Source organism: Heterocephalus glaber, unplaced genomic scaffold, assembly GCF_053883595.1.
Source record: "Heterocephalus glaber isolate CG9 unplaced genomic scaffold, H.glaber_assembly_v1.0 deba00000942, whole genome shotgun sequence".
In the NCBI taxonomy this organism is placed as follows: domain Eukaryota; kingdom Metazoa; phylum Chordata; class Mammalia; order Rodentia; family Bathyergidae; genus Heterocephalus; species Heterocephalus glaber.
Window position 1 is genome coordinate 3,671,504 of NW_028258174.1, and position 27,949 is coordinate 3,699,452.

The following is a 27,949-nucleotide window of genomic DNA, read 5'->3' on the forward strand; positions in this document are numbered from 1 at the left end:
CTGTAGTTTGTCTCCACTTTGTTGGTGGTTTCTTTTGCTGTGCAAAAACTTTTTAATTTGATGTGATCCCACTTGTTGATTCTTTGTAATATTTTCTGTGTAGTTGGGGTTTTGTTCATAAAGTCTCCCTACACCTATGTCTTCAAGAGTTTTACCTCTTCTGTCTTCCAGCAGATTGTTTCTGTTTTAATATTTAGATCTTTGATCCATTTCAATTTTAGTTTAGTAAATGGTGAGAGATATGGGTCTAGATTCAGTCTTTGGCACATGGAAAGCCACTTTTCCAGCACCATTTGTTAAAGAGGCTTTTTTCCAGTAAAGGTGTTTGGCCACTTTGTCAAAGTTAAGGTAGCTAAGTGTGCTTGGAGTTGTTTCTCCGTCTTCTATTCTGTTCCATTGATCCTCAAGTCTGGTAGTTTTCGTTGTTGTTGATTTTTTTTCCCCAATACTATGCTGTTTTTATCACTGTAGCTTTGTAGTATAGCTTCAAGTCAGGAATTTTGATGCCCCCTGCCTTGCCTTTGTGGTCCAGAATTGCTTTTGCTATTCTACATCTCTTTTGGCTCCATATGAATTTTAGGATTGTTTTCTCTGGTTCTGTGAGGAATGATATTGGTATTTTGATTAGAATTGCATTAAATCTGAGTTATAGTTTTGGAAGTATGGCTATGTTCACTATATTGGTTCTGCCTATCCAAGAACAGGGGATATTTTTCCATTTTCTGATACCCTCTTTGATCTTCTTTTTCAGAGTACTGTAGTTTTCATTGTAGAGATCTTTCACTTCCTTGCTTAGATTGATTCCTAAGTATTTCATTTTTCTTGATGCTATTGTGAAAGGGGTTATTTCCCTAATTTCTCTCTCAGTGAATTTGTTGTTGGTCTACAGGAATGCTGTTGTTTTTTGAGTATCCTGCTATATTACCAAATTTGGTTATTAATTCTAGGACTCTTTTGGTGGAGTTTTTGCAGTTTTCTATATAGAGTCATGTCATCAGCAAATAATGATAATTTAATAACTTTCTTTCTTACCCTTATTCCTTTTATTTCTTTCTCTTGTCTAATTGCTCTGGCTAATGTTCCCAGAACATATATTGAACAGGAGTGGTGATAGTGGGCATCCTTGTCTTGTTCCTGATTTTAGAGTGAAAGCTTTCAGTTTTTGTCTATTTAGTATGAGTTTGGCTGCTGTCATAGATGGCTTTTATTAGATTGAGATAAAGACCATCTATCCCAGTTTTCTTTAGGGTCTTTATCGTGAATGGATGTTGGACTTTTTTCGGCATCCTTTGAGACAATCATGTGGGTTTTGTCCATGGTTCTGTTAATCTGGTATACTCCATTTATTGATTTGTGTATGTTAAACCATCCCTGCGTCCCTGGGATAAATCCTACTTGGTCATGGTGTATAATCTTTTAGATTATTTGCTGCATTCTGTTTGCCAGTATTTTATTGAGGATTTTTGCATCTATGTTCATTAAAGAGATTGGCCTGTTGTTCTCTTTTTAACTTGAGTACTTTTTGGATTTTGGTATCAGAGGAATGCTTGCTTCCAGGAATGAGTTTGGGAGTGTTGCTTCCCTTTCAGTTTCATTAAAGAATTTGAGGAGTAGTGGCATTAGATCTCCTCTAAAGTGTTTGTAGAATTCAGCAGTGAATCCATCAGGACCTTTGTTGGTAGTTTTTTTATTATTACTTATTCAGTTTAATTGATTAATGCTGGATTATTTAGAATTTTTATATCTTCTTGATTCAGCTTTGGTAATTTATATGTATTTAGGAATCGATCCATTTTTCTGAATTTTTCCTGTTCATAGAATATAGGTTCTCAAAGTAAGTACCAATGATCTTCTGGATTTCTGCAAGATCCATTGTTTTTTGCCCTTTTCATTCCTCATTGCATAGATTTGGGTCTTTCTTCCCTTGTTTTGAAAAGGTTAGCTAGGGGTTTGTCCATTTTATTTAATCTTTCAAAGAACCAACTCTTTGATTTGTTGATTCTTTGTATTTTTTTTTAGTCTCAATTGCATTAATTTCTGATATTTATAATTTTCTTTCTCATACTAGCTTTGGGTTTATATTGCTGTTTTTCTAAAACCTTGATATTCAACATTAGATTATTTATTTGAGCTTGCCCTGTTTTTCTTATGTAGGAATTCACTATTATAAACTTCCCTCATAGGACTGGTTTTATTGCATCACATAGATTATGGTACTCCATTGACATTATCATTTAATTGTAGAAACTGTCTCATTTCTTATTTAATAGTAACTGTGACCATTGGTTATTCAAGAGGGTATTATTTAATTTCCATGTGTTTACATAGTTTTTGTGGTTTCTTTTGCCATTAATTTCCAATTCCATTGCACTGTGATCTGATAATAATGCATAGGATAATTTCAGTTCCTTCACATTTGCTAAACCATGCTCTGTGAGCTATTACGCGGGCTGTTTTAGAGAAAGTCCCATGTGCTGCCAAGAAGAACGTGTATTCTGTTGTTGGGTGGAACACTATAGATAGCTATTAAGTCCGTTTGTTACAGGTTTGGTTCAGTTCTGATATTTTGTTTGTTTTTTTTTTGTCTATTGGATCTGTCTAGCTGTGACAGTGGGGTGTTGAGGTCCCCCATTACAATTGTATTAGTGCTTATCTGGTTTTTCATATCCATTAGTGTTTGTTTTATGTAGTTGGTGCATATATTTTTATGATTGTTATCTCTTCCTCCTGGATTGTTCCCTTAACCAGTATATAGTGACATTCTTTGACTCTTCTGTTAAGTCTTGGCTTGAAATCTACTTTCTGCGATTGGAACAGCTATTCCTGCTTTTTTCTGTGTTCGTATCGCATGAAGAATTGTTTTCTATCCTTTGACTTTCAGTCTGTGAATTTCTCTTTGAGTTAAATGTGTTTTTTGTACACAGCATATTGTTAGATCTTGTTTCTGTATCCATTCTGCCAATCTGTTTCTTTTGATGGGTGAATTGAGACCAATCACTTTGATGGTTATAACTGTTAGGTATTGACTCATCTTTGTGATTATATTATTTTCCTGTTTTTGGTTCCCTTTCTTTCCTTTCTATTTAATTGCTCTCCTTGCCTGGTGGATTCATTCTAATGGGATTTTTGGAATTATTATCTTCATTGTCTTTTTCTAGGATATCCTAGAACTTTTTGGAATGCTGGTTTGGTGGTTATGAATTTCTTAAGGTGCTTTATATCATGGAAGTATCTTATTTCTCTATTAATTTTATTTATTTATTGGGGCGGGTACCGGGGATCGAGCTCAGAACCTTGCAGTTCTGAGGCAGGCGGTGGAATCACTGAGCTAAATCCCTGGCCCTTCTCTATTAATTTTTGAAAGATTATTTTGCAGGGTACCTCAGTCTGGGTTGGAGGTTATTTTCTTTTAGGGCTTGAAATACTTCATTCCAAGCTCTCCTTGATGTTAGGGTTAGTGTTGAGAAGTCTGCTGTAATTTTGATGGGTTTTCATGTATAGGTGATTTACACTGGTACCTTGGTTCTAGAACTCAGTTCTCTCTATGATTCTGATCAAAACCTGAATTGGATGAGAACCAAATCAAATTTCCTCATAAGGTAAACATTGTACCTAACCACTGAATTTGGTTTGTTGGTTTGTCAGTTGGTTGGTTGGTTTGCCAGTTGGTTGGTTGGTTGGTTTTTTTTGAGGCAAAGTGACCTCACTTTGTAGTTTAGGCTGTATAGCCACACTGTCCTCGAATTCTCGGCATCCTCCTGCTTCAACCTCCTGAGTGCTGGGATTCCAGGCATGCGCCACCACACCCATCCTAATCATTTAATTTGATTCAGTTCTCATCCAACTAGGTTTGCAACCAGAATTGTGGAAAAAATCAAGTTTGTGAACTGAGGTAGCATTGCAGTTCTTTCCTCCAACAGCTTTTAAGGTTGTATTCTTATATTGAATTTCTGGAATCTTGACTATCATGTGCTGTGGTGGATTAACTAATGGTCAGCTTGGAACACCTAGGTGAACTGAATCACCATAGTTCTGGGCATGGATGACCCACCTGAGGATTGTTACCAACAACATAAAAAGAAAACTGGAGGGGAAGATTGTTTGCTGTTGATTTTCTTGGAGAATCTTGCCTCAGCCGGTCTTCCTGATGCAATCTTGGCTGTTCTTGTCAGAGGAGGTCTGGTCCTCACTGTCGCTGGGAGTGACTGTTCTCACCAAGGGAGCTCTAATCTTTGCCTTGAGCATTGCTTCTTGGCTTCTGTGCCAATCCTTCAGCCTGGTGGCACAAATTCTTCACCCTGTCAGCACAGGCTTTCTCCACCACTGGCCTTTCAGCCTTCCCAGTGCAGATCCTCTATAAGAACATTGCCTTGGGCGGTAGGCCTTTAGCTGGACTTGTGTGGGACATGACCATGGGATGCAGGCCCTTGGCTGGATTCTATGGGTCTCTAGCATCTGGACAGATCTCTTGCACTCTGCATTTGACTTTTTGGGTGAATATTACAGAATAATCCGGTAAATTATGTGTCCTGTATTAGATCTGTTCCCTTGCAAACCCTGACTACAGCATATGCCTTGGTGTAGTTTTTTTTCTGATCATGGCTATTTAGAGTTCGGTATGCCTCACTTATCTCTATGTCAAATTCTTTTTCCATGCTTGGAAAGTTTTTTGCTATTACTTCTATAAACAGGTTTTTTTATATCCTTTGTGCTTTCTTCTGCCTTATCTTTGTTTCCAGTTAATCTTAAATTAGTCTTCTTTGCATCATCTAGAAGCTGTTGGATTGATTTTTCATGGTCCCTGACAATTTTTTTAGGAATCTCTTACTTGTTGATTACTAACCACAACCCTGTCTTCTAGGTCTGATAGTCTGTCTTCACATTAGTTGACTCTGCTGCATATACTTTCAATAGAACTTTTAATCTCCTGGATTTCTGTTTGAGACTGTTTTATGGAATCCATTTCTTTTCTGTGTTGGGCATTCATGGTTTCCATGTCTTTCCTTAGTGCCTCTTTTTTTTTTTTTAACCTGTATCTACTCTAGATTCACTAATCATTTCTTTCATTATAGTCATCATCTCTTCAATTATCTGTATTATGTCTGCTTTGAATTCTTCAGGGGTCTTATTCATCTGCTTTGGTACTTCCACTGCTACCATTGCAGAAATTTTAGCTATGTGGCATTTGATTTCTTCTCCTTCAATGCCTCACTGCTTGGATCCCTCTGGCTATTTGGCAAGTTCTCAGAATGGCCGTTCCCAGAGTGGGCAAAGATGGGGGCACAGGGGCTGGCCCTCAGGGACCACTTCCCCTCTTCTTAACTCCTATGTATCTTGTTTGATCTATAAGTATCTTCTTTCAAATTTATTCTTTGTATCAGAATGTCCTTCCCTAGTTAAGTTACCTGTGTTTCTAGTTAATGTTCTCTTGAGTCTCTCCAATAAAGCTCCTCCTCTACTCAACCATGTTGGATCCCTTCTTCATTCCTATGTTGAAAGCTTAAGTTATTGATTTTAAACCTTTTATTCATCTCTCCTAGATATATTTTGTGTCTAAAGCTGTAAAATTCCTACTAAATATTGCTTTACTTTCATTCCACAAATTTTGATATTTTATATTTTCACTATCATTCAGTTAAAAATATTTCTCAACTGCTCTGGTGATTTTTTTTTAAATTATATTATCATCTGGTCCTTCTACTTTATAACAGTTGCTGGATGGGCTAAAATATGTATTCTTAACTTACCACAGTCTGCCATATATTAATGTTAAAAGACTTCACATATAGTGTTAAGATATTTATTGCTACAGTACACTTTTACTTATTCCCATTTATACTATAATTTATATACATTTTACTTTTGTGTATGTTATAAAACTCATAATGCATAATTACTTTGCTTTAAATATTCTTTAAAGAAAATCAAGCAAAAAATAGCCACATTTCCATCATTTCCATTTTTTTTTCATTTATGTAGATTCAGTATCCCATCAGCAAATGGGATTATATTAAATTAAAAAGCTTCTGCACAGCAAAGATAACAATGGACAGAGTGAAGAGACAACCTAAATAATGGGAGGAAATTGCCACCTACTCCTCAAACTCAGGGCTAATATCTAGATTATTTAAAGAACTCAGAAAATAGACCCCCCAAAACAAATCAGTCAAAAAAATGGGTGAACAAAATTGATACACACTTCTCAAAAGAAGTACAAGTGGCAAATAAGTACATGAAAAAAATGTTCAGTATATTTAGCCACTAAAGAAATACAAATCAAAACAACTCAGATTCTGTCTTACTCCAGGCAAAATGGCTATTATCAAGAACACGCACACACACAAATGCTGGCAAGGTTGTGGAGAAAAAGTAACCCTTCTGTGTTGGGGGGATGTAAACTATTACTACTACTTTTGAAATTAATATGGAATTCTTCAAAAACTAAAAAGAGAAATTTCATTTGACCTAGCTTTATGATGTCTAACTCTTTTTCCCATAAGTTAGACATCATCCTATAGTGCTACTTTATGCCCATGTTTATAACAGCACAATTCATAATAGGTAAACTATGGAAACAGCCTATGCTCCCATCAACAGACAAATGGATAAAGAAAATGTGATGTGTGTGTGTGTGTCTGTTGTGTGTATTATTCAGCCATAAAGAAGGTTGAATTTGAGTTATTTATAGGAAAATGGATGGATCTTCAGACAATGTTAAGTGAAATAAGTCAGATATAGAAGGTTAAAAATCACAGGATTTCTCTTGTGTGAGAAATCCAGAACATAAATGAAGAGTAAAATAAAGGAGAAATAGTAGGAACAGAGAAGCAGACATTTTAGAGATGGGGAAGGGGACCAGAGGAAGGAGAGAGGATAGGGTAGGGAGGAAGGAAAGAAGGGGATGGAAAATGATTAATATACTACATATGTGTGTGTGTACACACTACATATATACATACTACATATGTATGTATAGTAATTATAGTATTGCAAACCTACACCAATTAAAATTTTTTCATTTTAAATTTTATTTCAATTTGAATTTTATATTTAAATTTTTAAAAATTCTTAGCCCGGGCCGGGGCCCAGGCCAGGGATTTAGCTCAGTGGTTTTGCCACCTGCGTTGCAAGTGCAAGGACCCGAGTTTGATCCCCGGTACCAAAAAAAAAAATTTCTTAGCCCTTAACAAGGGTCTCCCCAAGTTACCCTGGCTGGCCTCATACTTGTTATTCTCTTGCCTTAGCCTTCCAAGAAGCTGGGATTATGGGTATGTGCCACCATGCCTGGCAAGAATCCATGCCCCCCCCCCCCCGCCAGTGCATATTGTGTCATTGTTTCTCAGGCTGCTTTTAAGATTTTTCCCCTCATCAGTGATTTTCAGCCTTTTTTTTTTTTCAGATGGGTCTCTTTATATAGCCCGGCTTGGTTTTGAACTTGAGATCCTACTGCTTCAGCCTTCTGAGTGCTAGTCTTTCAGGCATATGTCACCACATCCAGCTTTGAGAATTTGATAATGATACCCCTACGTGTAATTTTCTTGTACTTATTCTGCTTGGGACTTCTGAGATTTTTTTAATCTATTAGTGTTTTTCATTAAAATTTAGAACTTTTTAGCTGTTTTTCTTCAATAATTTTTCTCTTACTTCTCTCTCCTTCTGAGACTCCAATGAAATATTATGCCATAGCCCACCAAGACTCTGTTTATCATGGTTGTTTGTTTTAATAGACTTTATGTTTTAGAGCCATTTTAGATTTATAGGAAATAGGGCAGATAGTACCATCACAGTTGTCCATATTATTAATATCTTTCATTAGTGTGGTAAATAGTACTTCCAAATAGTGTATAGAAAAGCATATATATGTATGAATTTCTTTTTCTCCATGTATTCCTTATGATTTATTCCTTGATAGCTGCTTTTCTATGTTAGAAAGAGATTAAGTCAGTAAGTAAGTTTGGTCACCTTCTGAATAGCCCTTTATTTAATACAGATGTTGCTAATGATGTGTCCCTTAGTAGAAATGTTATATAAGATGAATAGTGGGATTTATTCCATTCATGCTAATATAGCACATCTTTTGAGGGGGCACATTTTATTTGCTCCTTAAAAATATAATGCTTAAGGGCCGGGGATTTAGCTCAGTGGTTCTGCTGCCTGCTTCGCAAGCACAAGGACCTGAGTTTGATCCCCAGTACCAAAAAAAACCCCAAAATCATAATGCTTATTTTTGACTTCTAAGTACTTAAAGTATGTACGTTTCTTATAACAGATTTATATCTTTTTTAATTCTCAGAAACTGCTTGTAAGCACCTAAAGTTAAGAAGTCTAATTGAAATATACAGTGAATGTCTAAATTTAAAATTAAATCTATAGTGAATGTTTAAATTAAATATTATTACAGTAAAAGACATATTTCCATCAAATCCAGTCAAAATACTCTCACTCACTTCAAACACACTTATTCCATTGTTCTTGCCACTTTCTGATGTACTTCTGGAAGTCCCTTGTGAGTATTTCTAGGAGATATGATTTTTTTTTAATGCAGTGAATGCTGTTTAGTGCCATCCAGTGTAAAGGCAGAGTTGTAAAAAACATTACAGTCTCTATCCTCATCGACCTTATTCACTGGATCTGGCACCATGCAACTTCCAGCTTTTCCCCAAACAAAATGACCATGAAAGGTAAACGTCTTGAATCCATTTAGGACATTGAGGCAGCCATGACAGCAAAACTAAAGACACAAAAGAGGGCTTCCAGAGCTACGTGGGAAACTGGACAAGAACTATGGGATAAGTGTGTTTGAAGCTGGGAGGGAGGGGTGTTTTGGGGGAACTTAATGGCAGTGTGTTTTTACTGTAATACTTTTTAAAATTTAAACATTCACCATTCTTTTCAGTCATACCTCATATGTACATTCTTATAACACACGTATATTGTGTTTTGAATTCACAGAAATTGTATTATTCTTGATTCATTGGCATCACTTGCCAAATTCAGGTTTTGTTTTTATCTTTTCCAGGCCCAGCTTCAAAGGGAAAAAGAACAAGATCAGATGAAGCTGCATGCAAAACTTGAAAAGCTTGATGTCTTAGAAAAAGAGTGTTTTAGACTGACAACCACTCAGAAGACTGCTGAGGTAAGCTTCTACTTGTTTCTTTGAAGTTATGATTCCAGGAATAAATCTTTAGTGGTAATCAAAATTGGCATTGTTTACTGTATACTCATACAGCAAATCTTAGATTTATAAAATTTCATTTATAACTTTTAGTAATCCAGCTATTCCTGTCTTTAGAGATAAAAGTAAAAATATGTTCTGTCATGACATGAATGAGTTTGTCTTTTGATGTAAAATTATAATTTTGGCTGCTTCTAAGACAGCAAAATATTTTCATGTGTCAGATAATTTACCTAAAGGATATTGAAAAGATTATCTTTTACTACCTATGGTGAAGTTAAACCTATCCTAGATCCCTTCCTAAAATCTTTTCCATTGCATGGAATTTTCTCTCTTTGAAGCCTTTCTTCTGTTACGCAACACTTGGGAAATTCTCCCTTTGAAATAACACTGTTATCCTATTCTGAACCACATCACAGGTATAAGATGTAATACTTAGGTGTGTAAGGTTATATAGTGTACACATGGTCCATGTTAATCATAGTCGTTGCTTTCTTTGTTTCATGTATGTTGCTCATTTCCCTAACTACAATACTATATAGGCTCTCAAGTGAGAAGGACCATGTTTGTCTTCCTTCCCCCAACAACCAGGCTCTTATCACAAGCACACAATAGGTATTCATTGTTATTTTTCTGTTGCTGAAACATTGAGACCCAAGACTATAATTGTTTGACCTTCTAGACCTTTAATACCTTCAAAAATGTTATCGTAATGGTTTTGTTGATAGAAGTTTATGAAGTCTGGGCTGGGGATGTACCTCAGTGGCACAGTACCTGCCTGGCAAGCACGAGGCCCTGAATTTGATTCCCAGTACCAAAAAAGGAAAAAATAGATGAAGTCTGTGTACATTCTTTGCTTTGCTTTTCTTCTCTTTATGTATAATAGCAGGTAAGGAAGCATAGGAAGAAAACCAAGAAAAATCTTAACATCTTTTGCCTTCCCTTTTCTTACTTTCTGTTTTAATTTGCCAACTCTTAAAAATACAAGCCCTTAGAACTGTTTGGAAAATTAAACAAGGGTATTTGTCTCTGGTTTTTATATAACAATCCTAGTTTTTTATCCTCTTTACAGGACAAGATTAAACATCTAGAGGAAAAACTTCAGGAAGAAGAACATCAGCGTAAGCTATTTCAAGACAAAGCTGCTGAGGTAAATAATATTAATCTATTACAATAAACTATATATGTTTTATTATATATATCTATATATATAGATATATATATATATTTTTTGGTACTGGGGGTCGAACTTGGGACCTTGCGCTTGTGAGGCAGGCACTGGAACCACTGAGTTAAATCCCCACTCCCTATTCTATATTTTATTAATGGAAGCCTATATCTCAGACTCTAATTTCTGCTTCCTAAATTGTTAATTTGCCTGTTCTTGCTATAATAATGAAATTTGCAGTTAGCCAAAATATTCATACACTTGAATCCATTGCCAAGAGGTCTCTGTCTTTTGAAATCCCAGCAGATACAAATGTTTTCAGTTGAAGTAACGCCTACAATAGATTATTTTCAGTTTGGTATATGTGTGTATGTACAATGCATGTATATATAAATAATCTGTTCCCTTATAAACAGCAAATAATTATAATTACCAATAGACTTACTGACTTTTGATGCACACAGAAAGTAGTATTTTGGGTTTTCTTTTCTTTCTCAAAAGATTTTTGTTTTGTTGAGATGATGTGGTCTCTCATTCTGTTGCCCACTTTGGCCCTGAACTGGCCTCAAGCAGTCCTCCTGCCTCACTACCTGAGTAGCCATAGGCATGTCCCATAGTACCTGTCTCTCAAACTTTTTTTGCTTATAAACTGAGACTGATTTTTATTGTATTTGAAGAAGCTTATTCCAAATCAATTTTATGGATTGTTTCTTTGATATAGCTTCAAACTGGACTTGAAATCAGTAAAATTTTAATGTCTTCAGTTTCAAATTCAAAACACTCCAAGGAAAAGAAAAAATCTTCAAAGGTATGCATATAAAACTTTTTTCCAAACAACTTTCTTATTTTCTAACACCCATTTTTCACCCTTTAAACCCTTATATCTACCTCTTTCCAGAAGGTATTTCAAGAACTTATAATAAAAGACATGCAATAATGCCATGAAATTAGTCAAATGATGATGGTTTTAGGTATAAGAACAGAAAATTATATAAAGGCTGGGTTAAAGAAGTAACATCAGTCATGTAAGAAACTCAGCTGTAGCCTGGGATTTATCTCAGTGGTGCTGCTGCCTGCCTTGCAAAGGCCAGGTCCCCAGTTCGATCCCCAGTATCTCAAAAAAAAAAAAAATCAGCTCTAAATTTACTTGACAACAAAAGCAAAAAAAAGCACATAGTGGGTGCTATAGGTGTCTGTGAAATAATAGGAACCCCTTCAGTTTTTCTAGAAAAGCAAACATTTTTATAGTTTCAAACTCTATTTGGTGATACTTTTTTTGAAGTGACACTGAACACAGTGGATGCTAACAAATCTTGAATGCAGTTTCATATATGTACATACTAAAAATGAGTTTTAGAGATTTAATTTGTAGGTGTGTAAAGTCATTTATATAGGGAATTTATTGTTATTTATCCTATGTTCATATTCTTTCAATTTGCCTAATAATAAAGATGGGGTAGTTAATACTTTATAGATTGATCAATATCTTGTTTATTATATCAGTTGACATTTTAGATAGTTGTATTACATAAACCTTAGTGATATATAATGGTAAGAAAAAATATACTTTTAATGTTATGATTTTTCAAATTGTATTTTTGTTTACTGTTCAGTTTTGAGAGTTCTTCATATTGTAAATATATTTTTAAAAATATGTTTACGTTTCCCCCTGTCAATATTTAGAAAACTAAATGTTTAAGAAAAGAACCACCTCCACAAATTTATTCAAAGTTTAGAGCACCACTTTTTGAGGCTAAAAAGGTGAGAGGATAAAAATGAAGATAGTTCAAGAAGGCTTCTACTTATTTGTAAGTGCTGTTCAAATACCATCATGCAAGTTGTCCTCAGCTGTTTTTTTCTCCCTTAAGTCTGCCAGTGCAGGCTGTTCTGTGAATGCAGGTAGGCAAAGCCTTCAGCACAAGATGTATCATTGCAGCCCACATGTCTTTCCAAAACATGCCCATGTGATTGAGCCTCGATGTCTCTGTAAGCCACCTAGAACAGTTTCCCAGTATAACGCTGTACCTTGTGAATCAGAAAAGTCTGTTTCCATTTGTGACAATTTGTCTGAACTTTTGATGGCAATGCAAGATGAGCTGGACCAAATGAGCATGTAAGTATTTTTATTCTGTATCAACAGAAGTAACAAGGTTTTTAGATAACATTTTTTCTTTCATTCCCCAGAAAAATGCCACTTATAAATTCTTGAAGATTTTGTTTAGCTATTTGAACTTTCTACCGCTGAGCTACTTCCCCATTTCTTTTTTATTTTGAGACAGGGTCTCACTAAATTCCCCGGGCTGGCCTCAATCTTGATCCACGTGCCTGAGCCTCCCAAGTAGCTAGGATTATAGTCATGTACCACCATGGTTAGCAGGACTTACTTTACTTTGATCTGCAGATTTATTGACACTATTTTTCACTGTATTCATTGTACTATATTTATGTGTTTTACTGTGTAATTACTACTTCTCCAATCTAAGGAGTTTCTGTATTCCCAGGATTTGGACTGATAGACATGTTACTGTCAATCTAATAAATAAGGTCTGGTAACCTACATTATAATTTACAAAAGCTTTTGTAAGAAAAATTCTTTTGTTTTTTAGAGTCTTTTAGTTAAATGAATTATTTCATTAGACAAGTGGGAATATAATTCCTTCTTTTAGACTCTAGCTGGTCTGCATTATAAATTTTGATGCATCCATAGAAGATTCTGTATAAGGCACATTATATTATGCCCCATGTTTAAATATATATTCAACAGGAATTCCAGAACTGCGTGATTTGTCTGGCCAGCTCCTTGAAGTGAGACCTCTATGATACATATAAACTAGTTCTATTTACAATATTTCAAATTCCAGAGTTTGAATTGAAGAGAACCTTTTAATTCCTTTAGCCAAAGTCATTAGAAAGTTTAACCGTGAACATCAGGAATTCAAATTTTTAAAGGATGTTTAGCAGCCTAAATGTATCTAATCTCAAGTTATATGGACTTTTATAGGCCTTGGTATTTTTCTTTGATAGGGAGCATGAAGAACTACTGAAACAAATGAAGGAAACTGAAAGCCATTCCATGTGTGACGACATAGAATGTGAACTAGAGTGTTTAGTCAAGAAAATGGAAATTAAAGAAAAACAAATTTCCAAACTGAAGAAGCATCAGGACAGTGTAAGGTTTTAGTAAAAAATTTTAGCAAACAGATAATATATCTGGATTCGGTGTTACTTCTCCATATGACTTTCCTAATTTAAATTCTCTTTGTGTGGGTTAGTGAAAAACTAAGGTCATCTAAGTCTCATATAGAGCCGTCTTCCCCATTTAGATGACCTGGGCCTCCTAGCTAACTCTCCAAGATAATGTAAAGAAAAAGGAGCAAGAACATTGAATTATGTATTTAGGCTTTGGAAAAATTGTGAGAAAGGCCTTAGTAGCCTTCCAAGTTAACCTTTCAGCCCTTCTTTTCCCTTGTCATCTCTCCTTTAATGTCTTAATGATGCCCCTATGACCTCAGGTCTCTAAGGCAGGTTTATACTTGGCTTTTTTTTTTTGGTACCAGGGATCGAACTCTGGACCTTGGGATTGCAAGGCAGGCAGTGGAACCACTGAGCTAAATCCCCAGCCCTATACCTGGCTATTTAAACAGTACCCCAACTCTGAAACGACTTTCCCAAAACAAGCTGGGCCATGTTCCGTTTCCTGTTCCATTTCATGTTCCTATGCTCAGCTGTGGTAGCTAAAGTTAGGACATAGGTATTAAGGACTGTATACTTATGTGTGAAGTCTTAATAACTAAAAATGGCATAACTTTTAACATTTTAACTAAAGAATCACAAATATATTATTTCTCAAGACAGTGACTCCGCAGTTTACCTTTCAGCACTATTATACTGCTGGGGCAGAAGGCAAGGGAACTTTTCCTTAAACCTTGAATAATCATTCATATAAGTTGATAATATATTAATCTCACAAATAAACCTCCCCCCACTTTTATAGGAAAGTAATAAAGATGCAGAATGCTATTGCCTTTATTCTGCTTATGACCAAGAAAGAAAGAAATGAGGGCCGGGGATTTAGCCCAGTGGTTCCATCGCCTGTCTCACAAGCACAAGGACCTGAGTTCGATCCCTGGTACCAAAAAAAAAAAAGAAAGAAATGAAACTTTCGAAGCAAATATTTTCACTTTATTGGCTTTTTAGGCTATAGTAAGTAAAAAATTTTATATGCTTGTTTAGGGGTGACGATTATAAAACTTGATTCAATTTGTACACTTTCTTATAATTGAATAGGAGAAATTTGAATAGAAGAATAATCATGTTTTTAGAATTTAGGCAGCCTGTACATTTTATATTTTTAAAATTATAATTTATATTCCATAATAGGTATAACAGTTAAATTTTTAAGCATTTTATCATGGCAAATTTAATCTGTAATAAAAATTGCCTCCTAGGCAAAGAGACAACCAGTTACTCGCACAATATCTGCATCAGCTCTACAAATTAGACCTGTGCATAAGTGAAATAATAAATAATGGGTCAGACTTTAAAGAAATGTATTTGTGTTTGTTGATAGGATTGTTTTATTTAATTTTATCTATTCTATTATTAGCAGACACTCCTCAGTAAAATTATTCTTTTGACTTTTTTTCTAAATTCACTAGGTCTTTAAATTCAGACATACTTCAAGATTATATATGTACTGTATAAACTCAGTGCTCATTCCTAGCACTTTGCTGTTAGTATCACCTGAAAAGTTCTCTTTTCTCTGTTCTTTACTTTTTACCAGTTTCATATCTTCATACTGTCTTTCCCTCTACTTCTCCAGCCTACATTGATCTCATTCTACTTTAGCCTTCTCAAATACACACTTTTTCCTACTCAGAGTTACCTCAGCTTGAAGTATTCCATAGTTATCAAGTATATGTCTTTTTTCACTAATCAGAGCAATAAGCTCCTTGAAAGCAAGGACTATTTTATTTATATTCCTACACAACTAGTACAGTGTTTGGCGTATAATAAATGTTCTATAACTAAAAACTTACTGAACTAAACTTTTTAATGTAATCTTTAGGCCAACAATTCATCTATTTTATATTTTTATTATCTCTTTTACTAAAATGTTAGATTTTCTCTCTTTCTCTCTCTCTCTCTCTCCCTCCCTCTCTCTCTCTCTCAGGTCCATAAACTGCAGCAAAAAGTTCAAAACTCAAAGAAAAGTAAAGCTTTGGGTATTCAGCAAGACAGTAACCAAGGATTGAAGAGCATGAAAAATAGCCCCAGAAAATGTTTGAATGAAGCTAACTCTTCTCAGAAAAGCAGCAACTTTCATCCAATACGAGTTCATAATATTCAAGCGAAATTGAGAAGAGATGATATCATGTGGGAACAGTAATACAATAGCAAAACTGTCAGCTTAAATGAACTTTGTCAGCAAGAATTTGAATTGTTAAAATGGTTTTAATCTAATATATGTTTGTGAAATTTTAAATTACATTTCTGGCCTCTATAAAACATGAAGTTGTATGTTTTTAAATCAATGCTTAGTGACCAACTAAGAGTTCCAAATAATATGATATCTTTTTTTCTTTTTCTTACTGACCAAAGCCCATAAACTCATCATCTTTTAGAAACATTATTCACTCTGTAGATATCTTAAGCTAAAGCTAGGAAATTATACTGGGTTGCTCAGTATTCAAAATTGAGTTAAATCTGAGATATCAATACCATTCCACTTTTTCATTTAGTAGACTTATAACCTTTTTTTTTTTTTTAGTAGACTTATAACCTTAAGAACCAACATTAAATGAACAGAGTACAGAAAGATCTTAGTGCTGTCTGGCGCTGTCTCCCTGTCTTGTTTCTACAGTTTTGTGAAAGTCTTTAACGTTGGTTTTATGTGACAATTACAAGTAGGAATCCATAGTTACCTAATATGTACAAGACAGTAATTCACTGACAGAATACTATTCCTATTCTCTATACAAATCTAGATTTTTTTTAATACCCATGATCTGATTTATCTTTATAACTTTTGCTGACTTTTATTCTTTGGATTATATATAATGTCCCTCAATCTAAATTGAGAACATGAGTTTCTACCATCTAAAAAGGTGGTATATTTTTATTAGAAAGAGAGGTATTTAATTACCTTATCCAGCAAAAAATCAGGGTGATGTGGCATATCTTTATTTTTATATTTTAAAATTAGTGATGTAATAATTTCTTTATGTATGCATGCTTTATAATAAATTTACACTTGGCTTTTTAGAAGCCTGTGATAACTAGTACAACTTTTTTGAACTCTTGGATTCTCACTCAAATCCTCTGATGCAACTAGAGAACTAAAGTCATCAACTAAAGTAGAAATAGAGGACAGATAGAAAAGCTGTAAGAAAAGCTTGGAATATAGGGTAGCAGTTTAAGAATTTACCAAATTCTCTGAATTCACACCAGTAGGAGTGTTCAGGCTTTGGATGTGAAAGAATTTTTAGGTTGGACCTAAGGAGCTAAAAAAAATAATTTTTAAAAGATGGTCTTTGTTTCTGTTTTCCTAAGAAATTCTCAAAAAGTGAGTAATTGTGAATCTTCTAGGGAAGAGGAGAGCTATGATTTCATGCTAATGGTGAGAAGAAATGCCATGGTAGAGGCATTTCCATACCTGAAAATGAGCTGACTGAAAATGGGCAGACTGATCCTTGGAATTGAATTTGAAAGTAATTAATGGCACAGATCAAAGTTTCTCTCCTGGTTTGAATAATACATGTGATGTGTGTCCTTAACTTGCTTTTACTTTGCCTTCCCTATCAGCTTCTTGGCCCTGGAGGTGTTCCCCCGAATGTTCCATCTAAATTCAGTTTTAGCACCATATCCATTTTTCTGCTTTACCTTTCCTCCTCAAAGATACAAGTTCTATAATTTAAGCTTAGCAAAAAAGAAAAAAGAAACTAAAAACAAAACTCACCAAGACTATAATGCAACCCTTTTCTTCTATGCATTTAGGAAGGTGGCTAATTTGGAGGGCAGCTTGATTTTGGTTTTTTTGAGACAGAGTCATGCTGTGTAGTTCAAGCTGGCCTTGAATTCACAGCGATCCTACTTCCTCACTTTCTCAAGTGCAAGTGCTGGAATTACAGATGTGTGCCACCATACCCAGCAAATACATTTTTTATCAGAAAAGTTACTACTTATGAAAATGTGTTGCTAAAACAAATTACTGTAAAATGCAAAAATCATTTTAAAAACACTTAAATATTTCAGTTAAGAATTGAGTGTTTTCTCATAAAATTATTGTAGTATAGTAGAAAAGAACACAATACCTTTGAGTTAAGAGATTTGGATTTAAATTCTGACTTCATTGTTTTATTTTTAATTTGGGGGGGGGTACCGGAGATCGAACTCGGGACCTTGCGCTTCTGGGGCAGGCGGCAGAACCACTGAGCTAAATCCCTGGTCCTTTGACTTCACTGTTTGTTAGCTTACATAATCAAGTAACTTTGGAGCTTCAGTTTCTCATCTGTAAAGTTGGGGTTATACTAATCCTACTGCCAGGGTGGTTGTGAGGACTAAATGAAATAACTAACATCCAAAAGCATCCAACAGAAGGCTTGACATTTAATTAAGACTCAATAAATGTTTTTTAATCTGAGTGGCCAAAATAATAATAATTACTGTAGAACACAAAAGTGGAAATGTTCTAATTTTTTTCCCCCTGTACCTGAAGGAAAATCACTTTGACTACTTTCCTATCCCCAGGTTTCTACAGGGTTGGGGTGAAGAATACAAATCTACCACGCCGTAGAAATACATAATCACACACAGCAACTTGGTGTGGAGTTTGTTTTGGTTGTTGAGGTAACATTTATTTCTGGGAGACAGTGAAGAATGGGGCTTTGTTGCTCCATCACAGCTACTGAACTAAAAACATGTCTTTGTTCACAGACAGCCTGCTTGTCAGGGCCACTGACTCTTCGGTGGGTGGAGCAAAAGCTTTCTTTCCTGGATGGGGCATTCTGTGTTCAGTGTACAACAGTTGCTGTAGCAATCCCACTGCTGTGCTCTGCCTAACAGAAACATGGTATGATTTCATTGATTTCGTTCACTTCAGTGAAAAGCAGAATTACTTGGTTTTTGTTTAAAGAGAAATTTTAAAAATGAAATTGGAACTTTCTAACCAAAGCAGATCTCAACTTTGATGAAACTATGAAATCGGACAGTTTTAGTGTTTGAAGTGGAAGATACTGTGAATATTCTAATACTGGAAATGAGAGCTGAATCTTGAATTAACTGATTTGGGTGAGTCATTGGCAACCAGCAATTTTTATTGTGTTGTAGCTTAAAGATTAAGAGTGTTGGAGAGACAAGCTCAGTTTTCAGTATATAAGATTAAAGAGTAAGATTAAAATGGGAGGTACACTGGCTGAGGTCGTGTACTTGAAAAATTATTTTTTGAAATTTTGTAGCTTTCTTTAAAAGTATAATTTTAACTATAAAATAGTTATTCTTAATCCATGATTAAAATATCAAAAAATAAATAAAATGTTGACTTGTAAATGATTCAAGAAATCAGTCTAAGGGGGAAAAGTCCAATTTATCATGCACAGTGGAAGGTGAGTGTCATGACCAAAATCATGGCCAAAAATGCACCAGCTGCCATTATTGGTGTAGAGTACATATGAAACTCTTAATGGGGGTTCCTGGAACTCTAGCTAAAGAGTAACTAACTATAGGTGTACAACTGAGAACATTTGTATGTGAAATTTAGATAAGTACAAGCTGACTCCCAGACATAAGACAAGCCTCTCTAAGGCAAAATAGCATTTGTGAGACTAAAAAAAAAAATACTCTTTATAGGTGCTCTTTTACCTTTTTTTTTTTTTTTTTTTTGGTACCAGGGATCGAACTTGGGACCTTGCACTTGTGAGGCAGGCAGCAGAACCACTGAGCTAAATCCCCAGCCCCAGAATTTATTTAAAGTGGCTTTTTTTGGGGGGGTACTGAGGATCGAACTCAGGACCTTCCACTTGTGAGGCAGGTGGCAGAACCACTGAACTAAATCGCCAGCCCTTCTACCTTTTAATAAAAGTGAGACAGCCAGGGATTTAGCTCAGTGGTTTCACTGCCTGCTGTGCAAGTACAAGGACCTAAGTTCGATCCCTGGTACCAAAAAACAAGACCTCTTATTTACTGGGCTGGGGATTTAGCTCAGTGGTTCTGCTGCCTGCCTCGCAAGCGCAAGCTCTCAAGTTCGATCCCCAGTACCAAAAAAAAAAAAAAGTGAGACAAGGGTAAATAAATAATAATGACTGTCATTCATCTGAAGATAAATTTACTTCTTACCAAATAGACCTGGTCAGTGCCTCAATCTTTGACTTCATATCTTATGTACTTATTTCAGTGGAACTTCTATTTTTAGTTCTATCATTGTATTTTATCATTTAAGGAGAATTAGAATAATTGCAAAGTTAAAGCTTTAAAATAATGTCTGGGCCAGAGTTTGTTTTCATTATAGTTGTAGCTTGAATACTTATGGAATTAAGTAAATTTTTTTTCATAATAAGTTTACTGAGGTTATTCTTATTGGTATAAAGTCATGTCCATTTAGTTCAAGATCCTACTAAATGCCATAGATAATCATTAGAATTATAAACTAGCACCATGCCGCTAAAAAAGTTTAGTTTTATTATAGATGCAGAGTTCAATGCGTAACTATATATTAATAATTTTAGCAGAAAATAAGAGAAGAAAATTGATCTCCAGTAACTTTATATTGTGAAGCAACTTTTGACATATAAAACTTGCTAATGACCAGTTCAGCAGTCTAGTTCATATGTTGGTGTAGCGGGGATTAGGTTCCAGGGGATTCAGGGATGTTGTGAGTTGCCCGTCAAAGGACAGACAAAAAGTTGTGAGATAATCAGTGCTCTATAAAATCTTTTAAAATAAAGGTAGAGTTATTGACTGTCCAGATTTTTCCTGTTTTCACTTTACTTAGCTACCTTTTCCACGTTTTTCATGTTTTAACTTAACTTCAAGAAGCCCTCTTTTATCTCCTGTCACCATACTGCCTCTTCCAATATCTGGCCTGTTGTCTCTTCTAGTTATTTTCCTTCTTTTTACTTAGCACACTTTCTTCTTATTATTCTTCATCTTCTCCACAGACTGAATGCTATGTAAGGGCAAAGTTCTTTCTTGCTCACTACCTTAGCCCAAAGCACCTCGCTTAGTACTTGGCCCAAAAGTTGCCTCTCAATAAATGTTTGATAATTACATTTGCAAAATAACAGTTATAGGAGGCTACTGCTTTGGACTCATCTACTGCACTGTGTTCCAACAGACCAAACTAAAAATCAAACTGGTTACTCAAACTAAAGTCACCAAACCAAAACTAAGTTGTTATCTGATCTTCCAAGATAATTGAGAGAGATACAGAAATAGACAGATTTCCCAAGGAGGCTGGTTTCAATCAACATGGTAATGAAGTTTCCTCTCCTTCAGTACTTACCAAAAGGAAGTTACCTGAAGTAACTAATGTTAACTAGTTATTTTCCTGTTATTCTATTTCTCTGTCCCCACCTTATAGGGAAAGTAACTTGGAAATGACCAGTCTACTTTTTGTTCTTTGTTTCTGCTTTCTTTAGCTATTTCCTGGCTATAATACTAATTTCCTTGTGCAGCTCACTAGAACATTTATTCTCTTTTGTGGTTTGAAATACTGTCCAATTTAAAAATTCACAAAGCCAATTGAGATCTCTAAATTTATTGTACTTTTGTCTTTTGACACATTTCATGAAAGTTTAACCTTGCTGTGGTCTTATCTAAGCATTGGATTGGCTATTGCTGTTTCAGGCACTTAGTTTTACTGTCCTGCAATTTCATGTAACAACCATACATGACCTGATTTTACATAACCAGTGTTTAAGAGTAGTTCAGTATTGTTTGAGGCAGGACAGGGGTGCTTTTATAGACAAAGCCACTCAGACTGACGCTCTCTCTGATAAACTGATGCTTCTAGGAGGAGTTTTTGAGAGCCAAGGGTTCTTTAATTGGACAGTGGTATACAGATATTCCTCTTTTAATGACCTACCTGTTTAACAACTTTTGGACTTACTACCAAGGGGTGCTGTTTGGGCTTAGGATGCTGGAATACCAGCAGCAGTACAGGCTTATGGTGGTTTCTTCTGCTTCTGTATTCAATTCTATGCATGAAAACTCCACAGAGTTCTCAAAAGTGAATTAAGAGATGCACGCATATCCCAGTGAGAAACCTGCATGGACCAGAACTGTGCTGGGACATGCAGATCCTAGCGAGGGCCCTGCCCTGAAAAGAGCTGCACATGTGCACAAGCAACAGCCAGAGGCCCACCTAGACCCCATCAGTAAGTGCACACATATCCCAGCCAGAAGCCCACATGGACCAGAGCTGCGCTGGGCAGGGCCCCGCCCAGACCCCAGCAGCTTGGCCCCATGGTCCCTAGCCAAAGACCCACCTGTAAAAGAGCTTCACAGATGCACAAGCAACACCCAGAGGCCCACCCAAGTGTGCATAGGCCCCAGCCAGAACCCCACACGGAAAATAGGGCAGTCTTGGATCCAGAAGGCCACCATTCTGAACCCAGGAATTGGTGCGGTGGTGAGCAGCAGAGAAAATGCCTCTTGGTGGCTTATTGAGAATTGAAGACCACTGGGCGAGCACAAAGTCACCACAACAAAAGTGAAGCAGGCTGCATCTGTTGAAACAACAAGACACATAAGTCTCAAAACCAGACTTCCAGATCACCTAAGGCAACCCCAAAGGGCAATGACATGGAAGAATCTGATACTCAACCACCTGGACCCCCTGAACTGGCAATGAAAGAGGATCTGGAAAAAGTGAAATCAGAAATAATTTCTCAGATAACAACAGAGACTGTGTCCATTCTGCAAGACATGATTAATAAGTCTAGAGCAGACACAGATTAAAAAAAAATAGAGGAGCTGAGGAACATGATGGAATCCCAACATAGGAAACAAATGGAATCCATAAAACAGATACAAACAGATTTCCAGGAGATTAAAAACTCCATTGAAAGTCTGTGCAACAGAATGAACCATCCCTTTCACCTACGGCCTCTGCGCCGGCTGCTTCCACCTGCAGAGCTCTGGACACGTGTGCGATTGGCTGATGGTGGGCTTCAGGTAGATGAGACCCCAGGATGATGTAAAAAGCAGTATTCTTTACCTTCCTGAAAAGATGAAATAATGGCCGGTGGACAGTGTGGGTATGGAGTTTTCAGATACCTTCTCATGAATGAGAAAGCTGCCTCCATCAGGACTTCAGATGTCTGACACCCCTGTGACACATTGAGTAATAGGTCTTGAGCTCAGCTGGTTCCAGCACCCAGAAGGAAGCTCCCCGCCTCCATCTCAGGCTTCTAGGGCAGAGAAGCTCAGCCAGTCCCAGCACCCACAAGGAAGCTCCTCGCCTCCATCCCAGGCTCCTAGGGCAGAGAAGCTCAGCCGGTCCCAGCACCCGGAAGGAAGCTCCCCCACCACCATCCCAAGCTCCTAGGGCAGAGAAGCTGAGCTGGTCCCAGAACCTGGAAGGAAGCTCCCCCGCTTCCATCCCAAGCTCCTAGGGCAGAGAAGGTGAGCCATGTGGGTGCCAGAAGCACCCCGCCCCCACCGTGGAAATGAGGAAACACATAAACAAGCCTCAAAAACAGAGTTCCAGATCACCTACAGCAACCCCAAAGGGAAATGAGATGGAACACTCTGATACTCAACCACCTGGACTCTCTGAACTGGCAACAAAAGAGGATCTGGGAAAAATGAAATCAGAAATAATTACTCAGATAACAGCAAAGATTTTGCTCATGGTGCAAGACATGATTAATAAATCTAGAGAGGACACAGATAAAAAAATAGAGGATCTGAGGAACATGATGGAATCCCAACATAGGAAACAAATGGAATCCATAAAACAGATACAAACAGATTTCCAAGAGATTAAGAACTCCATCAAAAGTCTGTGCAGCAGAATGAACCAGTGTGAGAATAGAATTTCACATATAGAAGATAAGATTGCAATTAGTGAACAGGAAAAGAAAAAATTGCTTTAAAATTGTAAGGGAACATGAGAAATCAATCCAGCAGCTGCTAGACGATGCAAAGAAGAATAACATAAGACTGATCAGAGTCAATGAAGAAACAGGAGAGAGTGCAGATGACATAAAAAAAACTGTTCACAGAAGTGATGGCAGAAAACTTCTCAAGCAGGGGAAAAGAACTTGACATACAGATAAGTGAGGCATATAGGACTCCAGCTAGCCTTAATCAAAAAAATCTACACATAGGCATATAACAGTTAGGATTCCAGAAATCCAACAGAAGAACAAAATTCTGCAAGCAGTGAGAGAAAAGAAACAAATCACATACAAAGGAAAGCCCATCAGAATCACAGCAGACTTCTCAATGCAAACCCTCAAGGCAAGAAGAGCTTGGAGTGATGTATTTCAAGCCCTAAAGGAAAACAGCCTCCAACCCAGATTGATGTACCCAGCAAAACTATCTTTCAAAATTGATGGAGAAATAAGATACTTTCATGATAAAGAGCACCTCAGGAACTTCATGAATACCAAACCGGCACTCCAAAAAATTTTAGACAATACCCTAGGAAAAGAGAATGAGGATCACAACCCTAGGAAACCCAGCAGAATGAATCCACTGGGCATGACAAATTAAACGCAGAGGGGGAGAATCCAACAAAAAGAAAAAGTCATGACAAGGCTTTTAAAACTTTTAACTTCATCTCCCTAATGAGTGTATAATTCAATCTTATTATTGTACTGATTAGTATTTTTCTGATTCTAGAGTTGCGCACCTTTCCTTGTGCTATACTGGCTATTTATCATCTTCTTATGTCTACATTTTAATTGTGTTGTCTATTAATGAGCTCTAAGAATTCTTTATGTATTCTGGTCATAGGATATATGCATTGTAAATATGGTCTGTTTAAGGACTACTTTTCATTTTAATGATGTCATTTGAAAAAAAAATTAAATGTGTATATTTATTTTTTCCAAGCATGCTTCCCCCAGTTATTTTAATATATGTGTTTGTCCTGCACAGAGGTGTGTGTGTGTGTGTATGTGTGTGTGTGTACTGTGAACCTAAAAGGCAAGTTAAGGCTTAACAAATATGAGAGGAGTTTATTTGAAATGTAGATGGAGATGTAGATGGCCACCCAGGGAGAAAACACAACTTTAGCCATTCAGAATAATGAAGCCCAAAATGCCTTCTCAGAGGACTGAGTTTTTAAACATTAAAGAAAAAAACTAGGTTACACCAAACTGTAATGTTACAGTTGCAATGTTGCTGCAGTGTTACAGTTACAGTTGCATTGGCTGACAAGGATAGCACAGGACGGTGACTGGTAGGTGGTCACTCTGAAGTTCGAGGTCAACCTGGGCTACACAGCAAGTTCAAGGCCAGCCTGGACTACTTAATAAACCCTGACTTAGAAAACAAAATCCAGCAGGCAGTACTTTGTTATGGTAGCCCATTACAAAATATTCTATGCATAAACAAGGAAAAAGTGAATATATTAGTTTCCTCCCTTTTTTTACACAAATGATTCTGCAATTTGCCATTCTCTGAGAGAACAGCCTGAGTAAACATGGGGTTTTTTAATATAAATAGTTGCCTTATATTTTTCCATAATATGAATGTACTGCAATTCATTACCCAAATTTTATTGGTGTTTACATTGTTTCCAAACTTTCATGATTACAAATAATGCTATGATGAGCAACTTTGCCTTAGAAATATATGCCATTCGCATAGTTGAGAGCTATTTATTGGCCAGATTCCTAGAAATGCATTGCTGGGTGACAGTATGCTCATATCTATAATGTTGATAGATGATGCCAAGATACCCTTCCTAGTCACAGTGCCAGTTTGCACTCTGTGCAGTATGCGAAAGAGTGTTTATTTTCCCCTCACTTTCACTTCCACAGTAGGTTAGCAAATTTTTGAGGTCTGCCATACTGACATATAAAATGATATTTGTTGTTATTACTTGTATCTAGATGGTCCCCAAAGTCTCATACTCTCATAGGTGGGGCTTGTTGGAGTTGGCTGGATCTAGGTTGTGTGATATTGAAAGTAAGGGTATGTGGTACTAAATTAGCCCATGATTGGTTTAGCATAGTTCAGGATGGAGATAATGGAAAGGCCCACTTTGGGTGTGGGTGGCATCATCCAAAAGGCTTGTGGCCTGGATGGGATAAAAGAGAAAGGGAGGTTGTTGTTGCTGCTTTGCTGCTTGCTGCCTCCTGCCTGCTCTGCCACAGACTGTTTCTCCTCTGCGATGTCCTTTTGCCATGCCACCCTGCCTCGGAGTCAGCCAACTATGGACTGAAACCTATACAAATTGTGAAACAAAATAAACCCTTCTTCTTTTAACTTGTGTCAGGCATTTTTGTCTCAGCAATGAGAAAAGTAACTAAGACATTTGTTTATAGTTTGTTTTTTCATTTTCTACCTGTGAAGTTGAGCATAGTTTCATATGTTTAAAAGCCTTTTTTGTCTTCCTTCTATACTTGATATCTTTTTTTCCTTTTGGTTGTTGTTGAGTGATACTTTTCTTATTGTTTTGTAGGAGCTCTTTATGTAACACTTTCCCTCAGTTGTCTGAATTTTGATTTCCTTATGGTGATTGTTGTCATAATGAACTTTTACATTTTGATATGGCTCCATTTATTGAACTTTTTTAAAGACTTCTGAGTTTTCTGTCAATCTTAGAAATTCCTTCTCCATTCCAAGATGAAAATATCTCCATGCTTTCTTCTCTTTAATTCTTACACTTGAGTCTTTGATCCATCTGAAATTGATTTTTGATATGTTATGACATATGGATCCAACTTGATTTATTTCCAGAGAGTTATGCAAATTGCTTCAATACCATTAGCTGAATAACCCATTTTCCTACTCTCGTTTGAAAGGCATTTTATGAGGTACTGAAACAACAGTAACTGTCAAGTACTATATCATGTAATCACTTTTTGGAATTTTATACTGTGCTCCATTGACTTGCCTAGAGTAGGCTAGGCCTGCTTTGTGTAAATTTCAATTTCTTTATATTTTAATATCTGGAATGTTTCCCACCTCTTATTTTTCAAAAATTTCCTGGCTCTTCCTGCCCAATTATTTTTCACATTAAGTTGAGTGGCATCTTCATTGGTCTCAAAAATCTGCCTTAAAGGGTTTTTACTGAGTTTGCATTGAAAACAAGGACAGTTGAAATGATTGATGTTGAACCTCTCTGCTCAAGAGGAGAACATGCCTTTCCATTTATCCACATTCGCTCTTTCTCCAGAACTTAATTATCTTTCAAATTTAGTCTACATTGTCAGTTATGGTGTAATTAGTGTCTTCCATCACATCTTCTAGTTGACTACTGCTTTAATTTTTAAAAGACTGTTTACTTTTGTCTATTTTTTACCATGCCAAATTATTTACCATATTATTTGATGTAATTTTTCAGATGATGTTTTGAAGTTTCCCAGATATATCATCTGCAAACAGTAATCATGTTACTACTTTTTAATATATCTTATTGCTTTTATCTAATTGAATTAAATGGTACCTGCACAAAAATGTTAAGTAACTGTAGGGTTACTAGACATCTTTAGCCTTGTTTCAGACATTAATGGAAATTATATAGTGTTTCTCCATTATGCTTATTGCAGGCTTTTAGGTTGAGATAAATATATTTACTCATAAAAATATCCACCTATCACTAGTTGACTGAATCTTCACCAGAAATAGATATTAGATTTTACTTTCTATAGGACCTTCTTAGTATCTGTGGGAGAGGTACTATTTTTTTTTTTTGGTACCGGGGATCAAACTCGGGACCTTGTGCTTGCAAGGCAGGCAGTGGAACCACTGAGCTAAATCCCCAGCCCCATAAATTTCTCCATTTTGAAGAGTTCTTCGTTGCTGGAATAAACCCTAATAGTTAATGTTATTCTTTGATGTGCTACTAAATTCCTGTTATTAATATTTTATGTTGTTGTGTTGATGTTTATAAATAAAATGGATCCAGGATTGCCTGTGAAATTATTGTTGCATATAGTTTTCAGTGTTATGTTCACTTTACATCAAATAGTTTAGATATTTATTTTACTATGCTCTGGAGCAGTTCAAATACCATTGTAATTGTTTCTTGCATAAAATTCATCTTTTTAAATAATTGTTTTACCGACTTTTTCATTTAGCCAATAGTCTGCTGGTCCCAATTGCCTCAGATAAAGATATTATTTATTATTTCAAAAGTTTCTATAATGCATATATATATTACCCTTATACTTATAGAGTATTAAAATACTACAGAAATAAGGAAAGGATTAGAGAAATGTGCAAATGTCTATATGTAAAACTTCCCAAAACAATATTTATAATAAAAGTACAAAAAGAAGCAAGCTGAGGCCTAAGCATTCACAGGGTACTAATTAAATAAAGTGCTTTCTATTAATAATAAAAATAATGCAGCTATTGAAAATGACTGGTATGGGAGAATCATTGAAACTTTTGATTACTTGAAAATTTAAGTATGGGAGAATATGCAT

At 36.0% G+C, this 27,949-nt stretch overlaps 2 protein-coding genes across 10 annotated transcripts in view; both read left to right on the forward strand.

The window, feature by feature from the left end:
- Cep57l1 (centrosomal protein 57 like 1) overlaps positions 1-27,579 on the forward strand; it is an 82,853-nt gene extending 55,274 nt beyond the window's left edge. For 6 of the 8 annotated variants that reach the window (XM_087208661.1, XM_013068958.3, XM_087208664.1 and 3 more), the window contains 6 exons: positions 9,020-9,136; positions 10,248-10,325; positions 11,065-11,151; positions 12,212-12,456; positions 13,368-13,512; positions 15,517-27,579. In XM_087208661.1, coding sequence (XP_087064787.1) covers positions 9,020-9,136; positions 10,248-10,325; positions 11,065-11,151; positions 12,212-12,456; positions 13,368-13,512; positions 15,517-15,732 — 888 coding nt within the window. In that variant the 3' untranslated portion in view covers positions 15,733-27,579. Of the gene's footprint in view, positions 1-9,019; positions 9,137-10,247; positions 10,326-11,064; positions 11,152-12,026; positions 12,105-12,211; positions 12,457-13,367; positions 13,513-15,516 lie in introns of all 8 variants that reach the window. The other 2 variants (XR_015450313.1, XM_087208665.1) reach the window with 2 other exon arrangements.
- Positions 18,517-27,949, forward strand: part of Ccdc162 (uncharacterized) — a 213,248-nt gene continuing 203,815 nt past the window's right edge. For both annotated transcript variants that reach the window (XM_087208651.1, XM_021251515.2), the window contains exon 1: positions 18,517-18,632. The gene's annotated coding sequence lies outside the window, so the exon portion shown is untranslated. The remainder of the gene's footprint in view (positions 18,633-27,949) is intronic.